Here is a 21,162-nt window from a genome sequence, read left to right as displayed (position 1 = left end):
AAATATTTATTTATTTTCTATTTTCTTTTCTTAATTTTGTTGCATTTTTCTAACTGACATGAAGAATTAAAGCATGTTTATTTTATTTTAAAATAGTTTTTAATTTTTAAAAATAAAATTTAGTAATAATGAGAATGGTAATAATGAATGATATTGGTGATAAAAAGAAAGAAAAAATAAAGTAAGTTATATTAAATGTGTAGAGTGTAAAAGTCAAAACATGTATTACTAACCATTATGTAATTCTCACTTATAGTGTTGGCTCAAATTCTTTACGAGAAAGTAAAAAACTTAAACTTTATATTCTCTTCTATGCTTATAAAGTGATATTAATTTTATTTGTAGTAAGGTATTTATTGTTTTTATCACAATATTTTACAAGTCGTAGTAACGAGTAATTGAATTAAATTTTAGAAGTTAAACAGGCATAATAACATGTAGCACAATCTTATATATTTAATCACATAATAGATTAAATTTACTAAATGATGACATATGATACAATTGTGTAATTTTGTTTACATTGAAGATAAAATTTAATTAAAAATAAATTTTATTGTAAATAAATATTACAAAAAAATTCAGAAAATATATTTTAAAATATATTATTTTAAAAAATTATTTTTAAAAGAACATTAAAAAGTAATAAGTCTCTTTTCTCTATCTTGATCAATATTAGAAGCTTAACGCTTTGATAGATAGTGATTTTTTGTCCATAAAAAATATAATTACTAAGCGTGAATATTTAGTTACACTGTTAATGTGTTATATCAATATGATATATATAAAAATATTTATCTTTTTTTTAGTATTTATCTTTTCACTTCAGGCATTTTAAGATACTTGTACATGCTATTTAAACTGCGACTAAATATTAATATGTTCGTATAAAGTAATGAACAAAGTTGGTATTTATTAAATAATATGGCTTGGTATTAATTTTTTTCCCCAAAACAGCTATACTTAGTTTTACCACTTCCATTAATTTTTATTTCTATTTCGTTTTTCCGTTGAAAGAGTATTAGAGGCCATATTGAACTCTAGTTGAATTGCAATAGCATATTATCATACATTTGATATTTACTAGCTAGTATCAAGGAGAATCAAATAACATTGAAGCTCCTCTACGATCAATTACTTTTGCCATATATGTTCCATTTGGTCATAAAATTTACTAAAGATGTTTTTTGGCATAATTTTAAGTAAAAAATAAGGTATAAATTTTATGTTCTGTTTATGCATAAGAATATAAATGAATTATACAATAAATTTGAAAGAAAATAAATAATATTGTCAACATTTTAAGAACATTAATTAAAGAATAAAAAAATAATATTAAAAATCATGATAAATATGTATTGATAATTTTTTAAAAGTGACTTGACATTTTCACAAACACAATATGAGGCGAGAGGAGAGGCAACAATTATGATTGCCAACCAATAAACCAATGAGCCATTTGCTCCTCTCCATTGGATCTAATAATTAATCGAAAATTTGCAAACAAATTAAGCACCTCACCGAACCGACAGTGAATTTAATGCGACCAGACAACTTCCAAGTCCAAGGATGACATAAAGTTAAAGAAGAAAAGAACTAAAATTGCAACACATCACCCAACGCAACACAGCACACTGGATGGGGAGAGAGAGAGAGAGAGAGAGAGATGCGAATGCTGAATGGGGACTGACCCCACAAAAGGAATAAAACAGGCTGTGGTAGAGCTGTGAGCGATCCATTTCACCATTCATATTATATTATTATTATTATTATTATTATTACTACTACAATATCTGGACTTTTCAAAGCTTAGCGAACAGCAATAAGCAGAGACGCACAGGCATTAAACGTTGGGTTGGGTTTCATTTGCAATTGCAAGCACCGACACCATGAGCTCCATCGCTCAGAAGCGGAACTTGTTCCCGAATACTAAGCCATCGCTTCCAGTGTCGCGTTCAGACTCAAAACTAGAAGAAGGAGGCCTTCGAAGACGTCTTTCTTCCTTGTCCCTTAAGATCCAAGGCACCCCTGAAGCTGCAGCTGCAGCTGCATCCTCTTGGTCATTTCCAAGATCCAAGTCCCTCTCATCTATGGGTCACTATGCGGGCACCTCTGTAAGGAAATGGTGGGATTGGAGCTGGGCTTGGATCCTCTCCAGAAAGCCCATCTTTGCTACAGATCTCGAAATGAACGACCAAGAAACCAAGCTCCTTGGTTCCCACAACAGGGGCACTTTGAGACATGTTTTCTACAAGTTCCGCTCTGAGATCAGAAGATTCATCACTTCTGATCATGCCACTCTTCCTCAAACCTACGCCAGGACCACATAATCCATTTCCCAACACAATCCATCCCATTCTTCCTTCAAATAATTAATTTAGTCTTTCAGATCCTCCATGCAAATTACTATTGGTACGGCTAGCTAGCTTATGCAATTCATTTGTTCTTTCCCCCTTCATGTACAATATCTCTTATAAGCCTGTCTGCAATTACTTTCATGTATAATTGGTTATTGCTATTCTATAATCTATATTGTGGGTTGGGATAAAATTACCTGACTGATTATCTTACCTTAGCTGCTGTCGGTCGAGGGTTTAGATTCAGTAAAGTTGTTACAGCGTATTATATAATATTGTAAATGTAGAATAGAACTTGCCAACCTACAAGATTATTTCTTGCTACAACGTACGAGATCGATGCATGTTTTATAATTATAAGGACCTCTCTTCTAAAACATAGGAAAATGTGGCACCAACTACGGTGCCGAGTAATTCGTAACCGTGCTTATATAATGATTCACATGAATATTCTAATTTTAAACTTTGTTATTATGCAAGACCTTGCTTTGAAATTCGAGTTTCCCTTCCGACTTCCTAGCTGGCTCATATTTTCATGTGTGTTCAATTTAATTTCTCCACTATTTCTGTCTGTACGTTGAATCGAATGTTTGAAATTCAATGTGAAACAACATAATTTCATTGAAGAACCATACCTGATTAGCCACTTACCTTGTGATGCCGTTTTACGTTGCGGTTACGACACAGGAGTTAAGCTGCCTCCCACGGTTCCACCACCCAACACCGCATGCCTTTGCTTTGTGTCCGAGTCGGTGCACCTTTTCTTTGTGCGAAAAATAAAATAGAAAAGATAATTACATGGTATGTTATTAAAAAATAATTATAAAATGTTACATATGAAACTCTTTTTTTTTTATTTTTAAAGTAATAGAATTATTTTACTTTTTTTAAAATTACTTTTGAATTATAATTATTTTTTAAAATAAAAGAGTTGTTTTTATAATTGTAAGTAATAAAAATAAATATACTTTTTATAAAAACTCGAAAAAATAAATTTATTTTTTTAAAAATTTAAACAAACAGATCCTTTTTTATATTTAAAATAATTTATAAATAAATTTTATTAAACAATTTCTTAATTATTTAAGTAATTTAAAAATAAACATTATAAATGAATCCGTTATTTCTCTTTTCACTGCCTAGTTGATAGACAAGGCAAGCCAGTCATTTAGTATGGTTTGACGTATTATCATAATTGTCAATCATTTGGTATGCCAAGGTCGGTGTATAACTTTCTTTCTGGAATCTTCTTCGATGGTCGCAACAGTTTTGGTGCGTGGAATGTTCCTAAGAATAATACAGGTTAATTTAATAATAAAAGTACTGTAAGTGTTAAAAAAAATGTACTTTTAATTTCTTTACTTTTAAGTTACGTGTAATTTTTTAATTTTTGTGAATAAACATTACACATAATTTTGAGAAATTAAAATTTTAATTATTCAAAATAAAAATTCTAATTTAAATTATTCATATTTAATTTTTATAAATTCTTCATAATTTAAATTATGTTTCTTACTCTAAAAATTTATTCAATAAATAATAAAAATATAAAAAAAATATAATATATTATTAATTTTGTAAATTAAAAATTATATAAAATAATTAAATAAAAAATAAGCAAACTATCATTATATTTTTAAATTTATATAAATCAATAATATAGCATACCTTTATATTAGAAGTGATTTGGCGGTTTTTCATTGTTATGAATTAATAACGATGAAAGTGACATATTCTTATAATAATGATTTTAATTATTTATTATATTATTATCACTTAAAATTATGTTTTTGGAAAAATAAATTTTTAATTTATTTTTTTATTGCATAAAATTTTTTATTATATAAATTTTAATCATTATCATTAATTTATTTATAAAGTGTGAGAAGAGTGTTTATTTTGATTCTGTTTAATGATATTTAATTATGAAACTTGAATTGGGGAGTTTTATTATTAAAAATAAATTTAATTTATTTATAAGAATGATTTTTTCACAAAGTATATATATTTAGAAGAATATATATCAAACTTTCATAACTATTAGTAAAAATACCGATGCAAGTATACCTAATTATATTTTAAGAAAGATACTATTTCTTATATGAAATTTTTACTGGAGATGAAATTACTTACAAATTATGACATGACATAAATAGAGAGTTACCGTTATATAAAATTACTCTTAAAAAAGAAGTTACTCTTAGAAGACAATCTATTAAAGTAGAGTTGCTTTACACTTTAATTTTATAGTGTAATATATGTTTTATTTATATTTTAAAAAATTACTATTTAATTTTTTATGTGTGTATTTCATTATCATAATTGTGAACTAAAAGTAATATTTTATTTAACAATGTAAATTTATGAACTTTTGATTCATGTTCAAATTCTTTTAAATATGATTAGTATAAATTTTTTTTATTGAATTGACTTGTTATAAGTAAGTTATACAATTATGAATTACTGGTGTATATTTTTATTGCAGTTATAAATTACTAGAAATTAAATTAGTAAATATTTTAACATTTACAAATAAATTTTTTTATGAAAAAATTATACAATAATTATATTAAAATTATAAAAATATAATAAATACTTATCTTTTTAATAAAATTTTATTATTATTAGTTGCTTATCTTTGGTCTTAAGAGCTAAAATTATCAAGACATTTTTTGTAATTTTCAATGAACTTTAGTCAATAATAAAGAGTGTGTTAATGAAAGTGTTGGTAACATTTTTTAATATTTAATGTACTACATGATCATTTTGTTCAATGCTAAAGACATTTACAAACAATAGGGACTAATGCATGAGATTTTTAAATAACTTTTGAGACTATAACAAAATTTCTATTATATTAAAGACAACTGAAAATGAGTTACAAAATTCGGAATAAAAGTTGATGATTTACTCTTAAAGAAAACCTCAAACTGAGACGAGTTAAAAGAAAACCTCGGAGGCGTAACAAGTGCTCCATATCCGACTTTGTTACAAACTTTGGAGAATGTTCATCTCACTAAAAATTTTGTTTTACTAGTAGTTCAAACATTTAACATCATTATTAAATTATATTTAATCTCATTAGCCAGTTTTTTGTTAGTCTTTATTATTTATGTTTTAAAATGTAACTTTATTAAGAGCATGGATTTAATATTTGTTTAGGCAAGAAAAATCCAGCTGGGAAATAATATGCTTCCACTATCACTTTAACACAATGCATGTGCTCCGACATAATCCAGATAGGCTTTTTAGTTCGCCCAATACATCATGTCCATGCGTGTGAAACTTTACATCCGTGAAATAAAAAACCTGAAAGATCAAAATCCTTCTACTTCAACTATAGACAGAGTTCCCCTACATGAAAGCACAGAAAAATAACAGATCAACATGAAATAGCTGTTAACACTTTAACACTGAAGTTTACAAAGCGAGAACCAATTTCTGCAGTCATTCAGCACATAAATGTAACACTTGATAAGTGCTTATGCGAGAGCACCCACAATCCTGATTGTTCTTCATGCCAAAGGATCTCTCAGCAGGATATGAAACAATTTTTTTGTAAAGATCTATGCTTTAGTTTTCTCTTACTGACTTGCGCTGCATACAACCTGCCAAAATTGCATACCAGAATATAGGACGGTTGACGTTAACATTGAGAGTAATACAACGTCAAAAACTGTTCAGTTAACATTTGTTTTAGCAAACTGCCACATATAAACTATACAGAGAGAATTTGAGATGCATTATTCAGCAACAGATATTGGTTCTGGAACTTTCACAAGAAGCAGAACCAAGAATAATGACTGGAACTATATTTACAAAAATGCCTATATGGGAGTCCCGCTCCCACCCCAAGTTCAGTCTTGGGATTACATCTTTCTTATAAAACTATTGCTACCATACAAATAATTACAAGAGGTTCGTAGGCCAGTTGGTTAGCATGGCAACTTCAATTTATACTTCCATAACTCCAGCCAACCTAAAACCTTAAAAACATTATTTTTACCATATACGCCCATTGATTAAGAATACTTGCACCTGCATCTTAGCTCCGTCCATACTTCGATAGAAATAATACTTCTTATATTCCCAAATTCAGATATCAAATATATATAACCCCAGCCCCCAAAAAATTAGAAAAGAAACATGGCAAGAATGTCTCTTTCGTTGCATCATCTCTTTTACTGAAGAACCTTTGCGAGACAGAAGTATGTCTAATTTTTCATCTTTGGTAAAATCTGAGTGATAACTGTTCTATTAATAGATTCACTCAGAAGATAGTAAATTCTTAGGAATTGATTTCTCTAAAGCAAATGATGCACCATAAAGGGTAAAACACAAAGTTACAACTGTTGATTGAAATTTTCACTTTATAAGTTGTTGTACATGTGCATGTATTTCATCACAACATCAACCATTGATTTTTCAGTAAATGGTTATAACTTTGCACTTAAATTGCTGAAGTGTATTCCTAGCTTAAAAGGTGCCAGATCCAAATTCTTAATCCTATCTTCTTCCTGCCCCTTGTGCTCTTCCTCTACACAGAATCTGAATTTGTTATTTCCATCTATATTCGTAATAGTATAATTAACCTTTCATTCCCTGTCAATATTTCTAAACACCGCCATAAAAGCACTTGTAATTGTAGGAACCAAGCACACTGGCTGAAGATAAAAAGGAAGTGTTTAATTGGAATTTTAGAAATCAAAGCAGTGGGATCTAAGCAATTATAGGAAAAAATTTGCCATCCATCACATTTGAGGGTATTGACTAATGACAGCTCTATTTTACCCCAAGCCAAAAGTACCTGTACATAATGAGCACAATTAGAAGCTATTGAGCACTTGATGCATCTCTCATGCTCAAATTCAGACTGTTGCGCATGGTCCTCCTACCAATTCCAGGGTTGCCTTTTTGCATCATGGCAGCAAATTCACCATAATCAATCCTTCCATCCTAAAACAAAAAGGTATAAACAAAATCACAGAGCAGAATTGTACGACGAGGGTGCAGGAACTTGATCCAATTAAATATCAATAGGGAACAAAGAATCATGCTTGTCAAATTATTAGAATTCAGGCATTTGATATTTAGAGTGTATTTAAGGCATGATATAATTTTGCTTAATTAGTTGTTTTTCCCAAATTCAACTTTGACCAGAAAAATGTTTAATGGATAGATCAAGCATTGGTCCTAACTACATAGAGCCAAACACTATAATAACCTGAAAAAAAAAAATCATTTATTGAAGGAAAACAGCTTAAAATACCTTATCCACTGGTATTAAGATATCAATCTCAGATGGGAATTCAAACAAGAATTGATAAGAAAACCCTCAGAAAACAGAAAAAGAAAAGTAGTGATAGTGTGATACTACATAGCTATCTTGTCATCAATCCTGCTCAGAGTCCGCTGATTCTCAAGTTTGAGAGACCCAATCCATTCAGCTAATATATTGTCAGAAATGGATTATCGGCCACCTCCATATACTATATTTTAAAAGGGTTTACTTACAGCAAGCTTAAAGCTTAATTAGCTTTAGCTTGAGGTGGCATGTTAGAATATCTCATGACATCAATATTATATCTTAGAATTATTTAAAGTATCCAATCTTATAATATATAGATTCTATGCTAGAATATTTTAAGGTATCTTAAAAATTATTTCTTAGGAATCATTTCTCTATTTTCTAAGTTTCCATATTTCCTAATATATCATGATGTGTTTCTTTAATTAGTTGGAATTATTAGTATAAACAGGGGTGAGTGCTTTAGGTTTTATCATCATATGCAAATCTCATTGTAATATATCTCAGTTGATGTCAATTTATAAACTCATTCTCTTTTATCTCTGTTGTTCCCCCCCTATGCCAAAATCAACACTTGCTATACACTAACCATTCACACCAAGTTACATATGTAAAATAGGGTTAGAACAAAAGCCTGACAACCAGGTGCAATCACAAGGGTTGTTTTTAGTAACAAAGGAATGTGAGCAATACACTTTGGGTGAATTTCATGTAGGTCCAAACTATTTAGTGGGTCTCACAAGAAATTCACCCAATAATTGAAGATGTATTTGAAAAATATTTGCAACGTCAATTGTAACAAGTAACAACTAAGCAATTTTGGCAATAATAGTTATCTAAAACTACTTATCATCAAACATTTTACCATGTCTTTGACTATCACAACATAACCCCTATAACAAAATAATCGCAAACAATTAACACATCTCTATGTTTTGAATATAAACTAATTACTATTATTTTTTCATGTCCCTTTTAAAGATTTTATGAGGCTATATAGTTTTTATGGATACTATTATAATTTATCTAGAACATCATTTTGAAATATGAGATACAATCTTCCCTTAGTATGCATCCTAATTGCTACAAGAACAATTTTAGATGTAATATATATTAATATTGATTTGTTAAGAAACTTTAGGCCTAACTCACTCCCAAAAACTAACTCATAAGAGGAGAAATACCTTAACTCTTATAAGAAGTATTCTGACTCTATTCCTAACTAATGTGAGACATCTTAATACACACTCCTCACACCCAGAACTACTTTAGTCTTTATAAGGAGTATTCTGACTCTATTCCTAACTAATATGGAACATCTTAACACACCCTTCTCACGCCCAGGACTGGATATCTGCTGCGTGAAATTTGCAGGACTAGACATCTATATTGATGAACCCAACAAAATTAGATATCTGTGGGCAGTCCAACATTCAAACTGAATAGACTCTGATACTATATTAAGAAACTTTGAGCCTAACTTACTTCCAAAAGCTAGCTCATAAGAGGAGAATAACCCTAGCCCTTATAAAGAGTATTTTGTCTCTATTCTTAACCAATATGAGACATCTTAACATGATTAATCAGAAGTAGATTTAAAGAATTAAACTTCTTACAGGATTAAGGTGGTAGATAACAAAATTCTAATAGCTTTGAAATGAAACTCCAGTTAATGTAGGATAAATGCAAATTAATATTGCTTACAATATGCAAGCATTCTTTCACTGAAGATTAGATTTCAAAACACACAAAAAATAAAAATAAAATTAATGTTAGTAAAAGTAGAGAAAATGTGAAAACTAAATGCACATTTTTTCAGGAGGATATACATAATACAAAACTGTAAGATCTTTCAAAATTAACTTCTAATAGCCAACAAGGATTTCCTATGTGAATGTAACACAACTAAATGACTTACATTATCTTGGTCAACTTCCCTTATAATATCTTCAAGAAAAACATCTGTCATGTTATGTTCTGCACAAGCTTGTTGAAGTTCATCAACTGTAATATAACCGCTACCATCTTTGTCAAAATATTGGAATGCTGCAATAAGATGTTCTTCACGCTCTAGTTTGTTGAGATGAACTGTTGCAGCTATAAACTCCCCATAATCTATGGTTCCACTTTTGTCCACATCAGCCTGAAACAGCTCAAACATTTTAGCTGAGTGGAACAAAATCAAAGATTATTTAACATGAATGAAAGATACAGATTAGAAATGAAAAATGGAATCATGTAAAAATGACAGACTACTCCATGGTTTTCCACAGTAACATCACACTATTAATGTGCTTCAAATAATTTTATGGTTGGTTGAAAAAAACATTTTGTTTTCATTTCCTATTTTCACTAATAATTACAAAATTGTCACATGTACAATTCTTTGAAAATAGGAAAAAAAGTGATAATTGTATTTATTAGCAAAACAGTAAACATTTTCTCAAACTAAACAGCTTCAAGGTGTATTGACCTATTTGAAGGTCCTTAGGCAATATAGACTGTTAAATAGACTTTCAATATGCTAACTAGGCCAGAGGGCCAAAGAAGAAAAAGCCAATATAAATAAGAGACCAAACAAAGGGAAGCAGTTTTAGCCAAACAGAGGTGACCTATTTAAGCAAAGTCTGGCCTAAAATATTTCTTCCCCAAGTTTGGGGTTAGAGTGCTAAACTAGAAGGGGCATTTACAAGAGAATGAGCAAGGGGATCCAGATTCCAAGGTCTTCTATCAACTCTTGCTTAAAAGTAAATTGACTCAAGTAAAAGCATAAGGGATAGAAACTCACCTCTATCACTCAAGTTTCTACTGAAGGGAAGATCCCATTCTATTCAAATTAAATGAAAGATAAGTGTTCTCATTGATAAAAATAAAAAACCCAGTACTTAGATACACCAGGCCAGAGTACCAACTACAAGCATCCCTTTACTAGCATAATTAATAATTAATAAAGGTTAAACCTTGAGCTATATGGGCATTTTAAATAAGTCCCTATACTTTGAAAGTCTGTAACTGGGTCCTTGAACTTGTAAATAATTTTTAATTAGATCCCTCTGTTAGCTTTAGGTCACTAGTTTTATTATTCAGTCAGTCTCTAAATTATTTAATAATTTATAATTAGGTCCCTATACTTAACGAAATCCTAAAGAAAATGCAGTCAAGAATGATTTAAAAATTCAAGGACCTATTTATAAACTTTTAAATTATTTAAAAATTTTCAAATAGTTAATTTAACTAAGAATAAAAGTTATTAAATGGCATTATAAAAAGCATTCCTTTGCTAGCATACGAAATAATCAGAAGGGAATGAAACATATTTATGAGAAGTATTTGTTCATATAAAAACGTGGCAAGCAGCAAGCATAATTACTTACGTATATATCAACAATTAAGTCCTATCATTTACTGCATTAACTTTTTGAGTTTTAGCACATGTATCAACTCTCCTAACATGTAACATATCCAAAGCGATAAAATAATGTTAAAATTTTCTTATCATCAGTGGTTGGTTGTCAAATGCACATCATAAACATAAACCGGTGACTTGGCGAGATACAAGACTTGAACCTTAAACCATCCCAAGCTCAAAAACCAACTAGGACATGGTGCATTGGCCCAATATATATATATATATATATATATATATATATATATATATATATATATTTATTTATTTATTTATTTATTTAATGGAATATGTTAACCTCAGCCCCTAGGGCTGACGATAATCAACTAATTATAATAAAATTTTACTTAAAAGAGAAACATTTATTGCACTTTGAAAACTTTAATGTAATAAATATGTACTTTTTCCATAAAAATTTTCTATTTACATATGCTTAAACTCAGCTCTAAGGGGCTAAGTTAACAAAACCTTTATTTAATTACTTAAATACCAAATCCTCTTTCAACATTTCCTTCTTGAGTTATGTCCTCAACATGTCATAAAGATTGAAGAAGAATCATACAACAGAGAGAACGACAAACAATAAAATTCAAACATACAAAATACAAAGAAATATATAAGAAAATAATAAAAGATTATATATTTCTAAAAACATTTTTCACAGAACTAAAACCCTACCGCTTCCATAAGATCGCGTATTTCTGTGTCCTTAAGGGTAGACCCATATCTTCTTAGACCAGCTTTCAGTTCATCAAAAGTGATTGCACCACTGTTATCAGTATCCATGGCCTGAAACATTTCTCTTAAACCAGCAATCTCCTCTTCTGAGAGACTTTCGGCAATTACCTAAAAAAATAGCATAATAAGAAACCATAATTAAAGTTACCAAGTATTAGCAAACAAAAAGATAATAGGAGAAGGAGAAGTGAGAGTAGAGCAAGTGAAGAAACTCAATAAGTTGAGGTTTATTTGGCATCCAGGAAGTGCAGTAAAGTGTGTTGACTCCACAAAGGCAACAATAACTCTAACATGTCATATATGGAATGCATTATCTTTTTCATAACAATGTACGAGCTACATTATACAATCTAATACTCAATCATCAATTAGTTTCACTTACCCGCAAAGCCATCTTCTTTAGCTTATTCATTGCAGAAAACTGTTTAAGGCGAGAAAGAACAGCAGGGTCAAGTGCTCTGTCAGGTGCAACTCCATTTTCACATATCCAAGGATGACCTAAACAGGCACAACAAGTAACATCTTCAGACAATCACATTGAAACACAATATTTTGAATATTTGCAAAATTTAATCCATTCCTTAGTTTTATAAACCTGACAAACATATTAGATGGGAGGACCATTTCTAATGCTCAGCCCCTTTACCACATCTATAATAACATCCACTGAGTAAAGATAGCAACTAGTCCAAAAGGTTAAAAAAAAAAAAAAACAACTATATTTTCATGTCAGAGCGGTCCTTGTTTATTGTAAGTGTCGAAGAAAAAAGGATAAACATACATAACACTTGATGAGCAGTCAGTCGTTCTGAAGGCCGACAGCATAACATCTTTCTAATCAGATCTTTTGCGCTATCTGATATTAGAGGCCATGGATCGGAGTCAAAATCTATATGTCCTTTCAATACAGCGTCAAATATACCCTGCTGGGTTTCTGAACTCCAAAAGAACAAAACTTTCAGTGATGACATGGATGAAGGACGGGAAATCAAAAGAGTGTTGGCAGCAACATATACCTGCCCAAAATGGTGGCACACCACTAAGCAATATGTACAGTATGACACCCGCTGTCCACACATCTGCTTCAGGTCCATAATGCTTGAGGAGAACCTCAGGAGCAACATAGTATGGACTGCCAACTACATCAGTGAAAACTTGACCTGAGGCAGAAAGGATGGATAAAGAATTAAACAAACACTAAATAGTATTGAATGGTGTCTAAATAATAACTAGAAAGAATGCTGAACGGGAATAGCAGTAAAGTTCAAGAGAAGAGTTACAAGAAATTGTTGGAAGACAGCATCATGAATTCTCGAAAGAGGAATTTTTGCAAATTCAGAGGCACTAAAGAAGATAAAAAGCATGCAGTTATGCCGTACAAATGTGCCTAAGGAGAAAATACAAATATGCAATAAAATAAAAGTAATGTAATTTGTAAAAGAGAAGGAGGGAGAATGATACGAAGAGAAAAGCCGAGCAAGGAATACTTGTTACCTGGTTTGAAGAAAACAGAGAGGCCAAAGTCAATTGCTTTAAGAGAGAAATCATCATCTTTATTGACCAACAGAAAGTTTTCAGGCTTGAGATCTCTATGCATAACGCCAAGGGAATGACATGCCTCGACAACCCCAACAATAATTTTGGTCAATTCTGCAGCCTTCCGCTCCGTATAGTGGCCCCTCTGGATGATGCGATCAAACAACTCACCGCCAGAACAAAGCTCCATGACAATATGAACATAGAGTGGATCCTCATAAGCACCCTTGATGGTGACGATGTTCTTGTGACCAGCTAAATGATGCATTATCTGAATTTCCCGCCTAACGTCCTCCACGTCCTCCTTGGAAATCAACTTCCTTTTGGAGATGGATTTGCATGCATACTCAATGGAGGTAGAATTCTCGGTGCATAAATAAGTGGTGCCAAATTGTCCCTGTCCTAATTTACGGCCAAGAGTGTATAGATCACGAATGTTGGGAGTCTTATGGCCCAAGACATAATACGCTTGGCTATCGAGGCCTCGGCGCATGATGGCGTCTTTCCTGGAGTTGAAGGGTAGATTGTTGTTATTGTTGTTGTTGTTGTTGTAGTCGTTGTTAATGTTTTCAGCAGAATTGGGATGTTGTTTGGTTGGTTGGGGTTCGGAGTCAGGGCGATCAGAATGAGTGTTGCGCTTGGAATGGTCTTCGGGCTGGCTGAAGCCCTGAATATATTTCCCTTTCAAAGATCCACGGCATGTGTTGCCCATCAAACAAACCAATTTAATTATATATTCATCCAACGATCTCTCATCAGCTTCGCTTCGCTGCGATCAGTTCCCAAACAAACAAATCAAATATCAGATTATTCCCTTCTATTTCACACAATCAATCTAACAGAGAAAATAATACAATTAATTAAGCGTACCAGAACCAGAAGGTGAACGAATGGAAAGAGGATAATCAGTTTCCTTTCAATTCTTCCTACTCCCACAGATCTCCCCAAAATTAGTTTCAGCAAAATATTTCTATTTTTTATTTTCCTGTTAATTTTAGGATAGATGGTGATTGTATTGGTTCCTGCCGAGAAACATCCGAAGGTCAGTGCTGACCAGCTACGCACACTTCTCTCTGTAGAATTTTCAATTAAATATCACGCGGCTTTCTTTTTCCATTTCTCTCTCTATTTTTCTTTTTATTTTCTCAATGCTTAGTGAAAAGGGCCCAAAGCCCAACACATAAAAGCAAGCCCAAAAGGCAATCACCCAAAAAGCTCTTTGTAAAATGATATTTCTCTGGGCTTATTACGAAGTTATCTATTAACCTTAACAACGTAAGTCCTGTTCTACTAGTTATAAGTTTTTATTTTTTAATTTTTAAACCTAAGTTTTTAAGTTTCTTTTAGAATAATTTTACCTTATAATACTCTTACTTTACTCGAATGCGATTATTTTGCTTATATAAATTATGTTAACAAAAATTATCTTAATTTAAAAATAAATAATTTTAATTTTAGTTGTAAAACAAGTCATTTAACTTTCATATCTCTTAAAATGCATATAATAATAATAATTATTATTATTATTATCATTCTTACCACTAATTAACTCTCCTCTCAATCATCATCTACTTTTATTAATCAATTATTATTATTCTCACTACTATTATATTTATCATAATAATTATTGTTCTTATTATTATCACAGTTGCTAATTTCGCTAATTTTACTGTTGTTAGTATTATTAATGTCTCTACTATAATTATCACTTATTTTTCTGTGATTAGGTAATATTTACAATGACTTGAATATAAAATGCCTTATCAAATTTATAGATGATAACTTTAAAATACTTTGTTATTATTGTCATCTTAACGTTCATTAATGTTATAATCACTGTTATAGTCACTTTTAAAGTCAACATTTATATCACTGCTGTTGTACCCACTTCCGTTATTATTACCACAACTAATACGCAAATACAACTATTATTGTTTTCTGTCACTACTTGTAATGTAATTACTATTTCACAAATTTATCATTCCTATGATTGTGACTTCTCTTTCCTTTATTTTCATTCCAAGCAAATTTAACGTTAAAAATTATACGTGTAGTATAAATATAAGATTTAACATTAAAATTTGAAAATAAAAAATTACATAAAAAAAAAACTAATAACCAAATGTAGCAAAAAATTTCAATTTTGGTAAGACGAGTCCAAAGTCAGTGATATTTTGAAGTTAAATTTTTAGAATGCAGAAGCTACGTTGCGGAGGAGAATGAGATTCGTTGAAGAGTAAAAATTTAAATTTATATAAATTAAATCAACACAAGACTATTAGACCCGATGAGAGGTGTGGGGGGAACGATGATTCTTTGACATGTAACCGATTGTGATGGAGGAGAGAGGAAGAAGGATATTCGAACTGCTTCACCTTCATTCAGAGCTCATTACTTAGTGTCCAGGGGTGATTGAATAGCAGCGGGAACACTATAAAATAAATGAGCGGAGCTGTTCTGGTTGCGGTGGCTGCAGCTATCGGTAACTTGGTGCAAGGTTGGAATAACGCCAGCATTGCAGGTCAGATTTGCATTTGGTTAGCCAAGGCAATTAAGGTTGTATATGTGTTGGAGATTGAACAGGTTTACATGTGTTTGTACCATGCAGGATGTATTTTGTACATAAAGAGGGAGTTTAAATTATAAAATGAAGCGACAGTAGAAGGTTCGCTTATGGGCATGTCAGGTATTGGAGGCAGTGTGGTTACTACATTCTCCGGACCCCTGTCAGACTTGCTAGGTCGACGTCCTATGTTGATAATCTCGTCCGTCCTTTGTTTTGTTAGTTGTCTTGTCATGCTATGGTCTTCCAATGTTTATATCTTCCTCTTTGCAAGGTGTTTAGATGGATTAGGCGTTGGTTTCGCAGTTACCTTTATACCTCTTTATATATCCGAGAGCGCTCCTCCTGAGATTAGGGGATTACTAAATACTCTTCCGCAGTTCACTGCTTCTGCTGGAATGTTCGTCTCCTACTGTTTGGTGTTTGCTATGTCACTGGCGAAGGCCCCAAATTGCTGACTCATGTTCGCTGTTCTTTCAATTCCCTCTCTCATTTATTTTGCACTCACTTTTTTCTTCTTGCCTGAATCTCCAAGATGGCTTGTCAGTAAGGGGCGGATGCTAGAGGCCAGGAAGGTTTTGCAACGACTTCGCGGCAGAGAAGATTCGCTGGTTAGTTTTCCAACTCTGAACGCAACCCAGATCATGCTTGTTGCTGGATATTCAATTGTTCAATTTCAGAACTTTCATTTAGTGCCTCTATTCTGTCAGCCCAACCTGCTTCATTTTACAAAAATTGTTAGCTATTTGTTTGTGTTGTTAAAGGACTATATGCAAACAGAAATGAGACTTGATAGTTAACTACAATGATACTGAACCATTGACTGTTAGCTTTATCACAGTACCGTGTCTGAATTTGTTAGTGATTGGAATTTTTGTGTAAAGTGGTTCAGAAGTACTTATTAAATTCATTTTTGTTTAGTTACATGAGGTGATAACTTCAATCCTCGGTATCCCTTAAAGAGGGAAAATAAAAACTTACGCAATTAAACATTCAAATGAAAAATACAGAAATATTATGTTACTCGTGATTATTTCAAACCTGTTGGAAAATCAAATCATATTGAAAATCAAATATTTATAATTGCCATTGGTTTTTGAGCTGATTTTCTTAGTGTAGGTGCATTTAGTTTATTTGATCAGTTATTGCTTCGGAATATTTAAATACCTGCTAATTTCTTCGTGTTTACTTGCTTTTGACAATTAATTTGTGCATGTGCATGATTTGGATGCAATTGTCCTTGGCTATGATCAGGTGAGATGGCTTTAATGGTGGAGGGTCTTGGAGTTTGGGGTGATACGGCTGTAGAAGAGTACATAATTGGTCCAGCCAATGAATTGAGTGATGCCGAGGATCTATCAGCCAGAAAAGAGCAGATCAAATTGTATGGACAAGAGCAAGTCCTATCCTGGGTTGCCAGACCTGTCATTCGACAAAGTTCTATTGGCCTTGTATCTTGGAAAGGAAGCATGACAAATCAAAGGGTTCTAGTGGACCCTCTAGTGAAGCTCTTTGGTCGTGTCCATGAGATGCTCCCGGAAACAGGAAGCATGCGAAGCATACTTTTTCGACACTTTCGGAAGTTTGTTTAGTGTCGAGGGAAATCAACCTCGTAACGAAGATTGGGATGAGGAAAGCATGGCCAGAGAGGGTGATGATTACATCTCTGATGCTGCTGCTGGTGATTCTGACGACAATCAGAGAGTCCACTGATCTCACGTCAAGCAACAAGTGTGGATAGGGACATGCCTGCTCCTGGGCAGGGTAGCTTGGGGCAAGGCAGTCTTTTGCATACAGGGATTGGTGGTGGCTGGCAGTTAGCATGGAAATGGTCTGAAAGTGAAGGTTTTTTCAAGAGAATATATTTACACCAAGAAGGTGGTCTTGGTTCTAGACGTGGGTCTCTGGTTTCGCTTTCTGGCGGTGATGTGCCAACACTGACAGGTGGTGAGAAGGTCCAGGCTGCCGCTCTGGTGAGTCAGCCTGCCCCCAGGAGCTTATGCATCAACAGCCTGTTGGACCAGCTATGATTCATCCATCCAAAACAGCAGCAAAAGGGCTGAGTTGGAATGACCTTTTTGAGCCTAGAGTGAAGCATGCGCTGATTGTGGACGTGGGGATTCAAATTCTTCAGCAGGTAATGACATCCTTTTCATGTCCACTATTTTTTATTTCCATGTCCCGTAACATTGTCCTTCAGTGCTTTTATATTCATGCATTGCCTTGTGATTATGCATTACATGTTATGCTCACTGATGCTTGCTTTCATCTTGTTCACTTTCTTAAACAATGAATAGGCTAAGGGCAGGATTAATTCTACACTAGTGCAGTCTTAACTACAGATTTTATATGATGCCCTCATATTGTGTTCATTCATAACTTCTTTGAGCTTCAATTAATGGTGCGCCTCAGATTTTGAATTTTTAATTGGATGACTTTTGCGAGTATCGATTTATAGAAGATTTCATTTTTTAAGCAAAAATTGAACTTGGCTATGTTATTTGAAAGATGTCAGTTAAATTGTTTTGGTTGACGTATTGTTTGAGGGTTTGAGCAAGTCACTTTTCATTTCAAAATATGAAGGTATGGGAATAATTCAAGCGAGTTTTCTTTCTTTTTGGATATGTAAGCAATTTTTTTCTTTCCTTTTTGGTAAATTAGAAGGAAAACAAAAACAGGTTAAAGTGATATTTTATGAAACTAGTATATACATGAGTAAATCTCCCTTCGATGAAATTGTCAGAAAATTATTTAGACATATTTTTAGAATAGGTTTTTTTATTTTTTATTTTTTTTATCTCAACTAACTCAAAACTCCGTTTCAACTTGACAGCATTATGTTTAAACATATTAGAATAATATTATTGGCGAACTACTGCCTGGTACCAAACTCTTTTTTTGTAATTTTTCCAATTGAAATAAATACATATCGGCGAAATTTAAAATCAGGTCCGCATTACAACTTACCTTTTACCGAGTTATAAAATTGTCGTTATTTTGTGAAACTTCGTGCATGAGTTTTTCATATAACAAGTATTACTCTATTATTATGCAGTCAATCTCAATAGCATTTTATTAGGAAATCAACAATATCATTCTTTTTACAATTTAAAACAATTGGCGTAGTATCTAAATGAATTAATGATATATGATAGTAAATCCAACTTTGATGAAATTGTGTTAAGAAGTTTTTGGACATACTTGATTATTATTCAATCCTGAACGATTTGATGACCAAAAAGTAAGAACTGATTGGATTTCAATTCTTTGTTCAATACCATAGAATTTTTCTTATTATCATATGCAATCAATAGCATTTCTTTTTCTCAATATTAACACTCAAATGATTCTTTTTTAGGGAAAAGGAGGTTAAGCCTTCCCTGTAGTTTTCAATTAAATATGGACAGCTTTGGTATTATTGAATGCAACGATCGTGTTCTATACCACTTCTCTATAAAGGCAAAAACTTGGTGCGTTGTTGATTAACATTAAAGCTGAGGAAATTTGCAAATCAAGCTAAACCTTATTTTGCCCAAAGTTTTTCTTTTAGTTAAATGTTATGTTACCCATTCTTACTGAACTTCCAAATATGCACATACATGTATGTCTCTTCGTTTTGGTATGTCTTGTGACAAATATGGAGTTTAATTGCCGTGATTTGTGAACTTATCTAACAGGACAGTAGGCAGTGTAACTCGATTCATTCTTGTGGTTTTCTATTACAAAGCAAAAGAGGGAAAACAACAAAAGTTTACACTTCGTTAGAATATTTCTAGTTCTGGAACACTTGATGTATTTAAGTGTTTAATTTTGTCAGTACTCAGTACATGATTATTTGCAAACTTTTCTTTGAACGTCTTGCATCAATTTTACCTGATCTTGTACTTAGTAAAAAACTATCCCTGACTGTCATCCAACTTCACTTTAAACATTGCAGTTCTCTGGTATAAATGGGGTGCTCTACTATAAACAAATACTTGAGCAGGCGGGTGTTGGTTATCTTCTTTCAAACCTGGGCCTTGGTTCTACTTCTGCATCTTTTCTTATTAGCAGTGGGATAACCTTGTTGATGTTACCTTGTATAGCTGTTGCCATGAGGCTCATGGATATATCTGGAAGAAGGTATGCACCTTCCTCTTTATCAATTTCTGCTGGCTTATTTGACAAAGAAAAATAAAAGTTTCTGTTGGCTTATTACTTAAATGGTAAGAATGTTTCAAGAGGTGGATCAATTCTGGAGAGGGTTTTCTCACGAACTTACTGTTTCCATTGCATTTTTTCCTGCGTGTTTTTTGCTAGAATTTTTGCAGTTCAGGGTGGTAGTCTATGACAAGTAGGGTTTTGAAATTATTATCATTGCAAAGTGCTATGAAACTGGAAAGTGTCCAAAAATTCAGAACTAAGAGTATGTTTGTTTTCTATTTTAAAAACAGTTTTCTGTTTTTAAAAATAAAAATAATACAAATTTGTTTTTAAATACTCGGTATTTGGAGCCGAGCTATTTTTCCTTTGTAGAGTTTTATTGACCCGTTGTGGTTCTGTACGTATTTCTCCATTAATTGTTTGTGTCATTCCGTTTGCAGTACTCTTTGGTAACATCTCTGGTTTTTCCTTGATTCAGGACTTTGCTGCTGAGTACAACCCCCGTGTCGATAGCATCGCTTCTCATACTAGTCGTAGGGAGTGTTTTGAATTTGGAGAGTACTGTGAATGCATGTATCTCAACTTTGAGTGTTATTGTCTACTCCTGTTGTTTCGTGGTGGGCTTTGGGCAAATACCGAATATTCTTTTTGCAGAGATCTTCCCAACTCGAGTTCGTGGTCTCTGCATAGCTATCTGTGCTCTCACACTTTGGATTTGTGGTATCATCGTCACCTACACCCTTCCAGTTATGCTTAATTCTGTAGGCCTCGTTGGTGTTTTTAGTTTGTCTGCGGTTATGGGCATCATAGCTTGGGTGTTTGTCTTCTTGAAAGTTCCGGAAACCAAGGGCATGCCCCTAGAAGTGATCATCGAGTTCTTCTCTATCGGAGCAAGGCAGGCTGATGCTGCCAATAATAGATGACTTTAGATTACGTCGAATTAAAAGGTTTTTTTTATTATTATTTATTTAAATTGTTGTTGATCTCCAATGGAGCTATGCTGCTCTTGAGGTGTATTGAGCAAAGATTATAGGAATCGTTGCAAAGTCATTAAAAAATGCCAAAGACTCAATTGATCTAATTTTTCTATTTATTTCGATCTTTTTACTAC

At 32.4% G+C, this 21,162-nt stretch overlaps 2 protein-coding genes and 1 pseudogene across 4 annotated transcripts; 2 read left to right on the top strand and 1 right to left on the bottom strand.

Moving 5' to 3' along the window:
- The first annotated feature begins 1,824 nt into the window (after positions 1–1,824).
- Positions 1,825–3,881, top strand: LOC113847865. The gene has a single exon (XM_027477164.1). The coding sequence runs from the start codon at positions 1,890–1,892 to the stop codon at positions 2,328–2,330; it is 441 nt and encodes a 146-aa protein (XP_027332965.1). The 5' UTR covers positions 1,825–1,889; the 3' UTR covers positions 2,331–3,881.
- A 1,597-nt stretch (positions 3,882–5,478) lies between these two features.
- On the bottom strand, positions 5,479–14,452 carry LOC113848189 (calcium-dependent protein kinase 26-like). 3 transcript variants are annotated; one of them, XM_027477591.1, is made up of 9 exons: positions 14,216–14,452; positions 13,304–14,114; positions 12,826–12,969; positions 12,591–12,743; positions 12,192–12,307; positions 11,750–11,917; positions 9,584–9,808; positions 7,165–7,313; positions 5,535–5,965 (listed from the first exon to the last, which is right to left on the bottom strand). In XM_027477591.1, the coding sequence occupies exons 2-8, from the start codon at positions 14,055–14,057 to the stop codon at positions 7,191–7,193; spliced, it is 1,683 nt and encodes a 560-aa protein (XP_027333392.1). In that variant the 5' UTR covers positions 14,058–14,114; positions 14,216–14,452; the 3' UTR covers positions 5,535–5,965; positions 7,165–7,190. The 3 variants fall into 3 exon arrangements, with proteins under 3 accessions (XP_027333393.1, XP_027333392.1, XP_027333394.1); XM_027477593.1 differs by having other exon boundaries at positions 5,540–7,021; positions 14,216–14,402; XM_027477592.1 differs by having other exon boundaries at positions 5,479–7,313; positions 14,216–14,404.
- Positions 14,453–15,787: 1,335 nt separating this feature from the next.
- LOC113874617 lies at positions 15,788–20,974 on the top strand (annotated as a pseudogene).
- The last annotated feature ends 188 nt before the right edge of the window (positions 20,975–21,162 follow it).

This window comes from Abrus precatorius, unplaced genomic scaffold, assembly GCF_003935025.1.
Source record: "Abrus precatorius isolate BTA unplaced genomic scaffold, Abrus_2018 Scaffold8, whole genome shotgun sequence".
NCBI lineage: Eukaryota > Viridiplantae > Streptophyta > Magnoliopsida > Fabales > Fabaceae > Abrus > Abrus precatorius.
Note: the sequence above shows the minus strand (reverse complement) of the source record. Positions and strands in the feature narration are given on the sequence as shown.

Coding starts and splice junctions, on each gene's coding strand:
- LOC113847865 (XM_027477164.1), top strand. CDS start 1,890: ATGAGCTCCATCGCTCAGAAGCGGAACTTGTTCCCGAATACTAAGCCA.
- LOC113848189 (XM_027477591.1), bottom strand. CDS start 14,057: ATGGGCAACACATGCCGTGGATCTTTGAAAGGGAAATATATTCAGGGC. Junction 12,744..12,825: donor TGTGCCACCATTTTGGGCAG/GTATATGTTGCT, acceptor TTTGGAGTTCAG/AAACCCAGCAGGGTATATTT. Junction 11,918..12,191: donor TAAAGAAGATGGCTTTGCGG/GTAAGTGAAACT, acceptor CTATTTTTTTAG/GTAATTGCCGAAAGTCTCTC.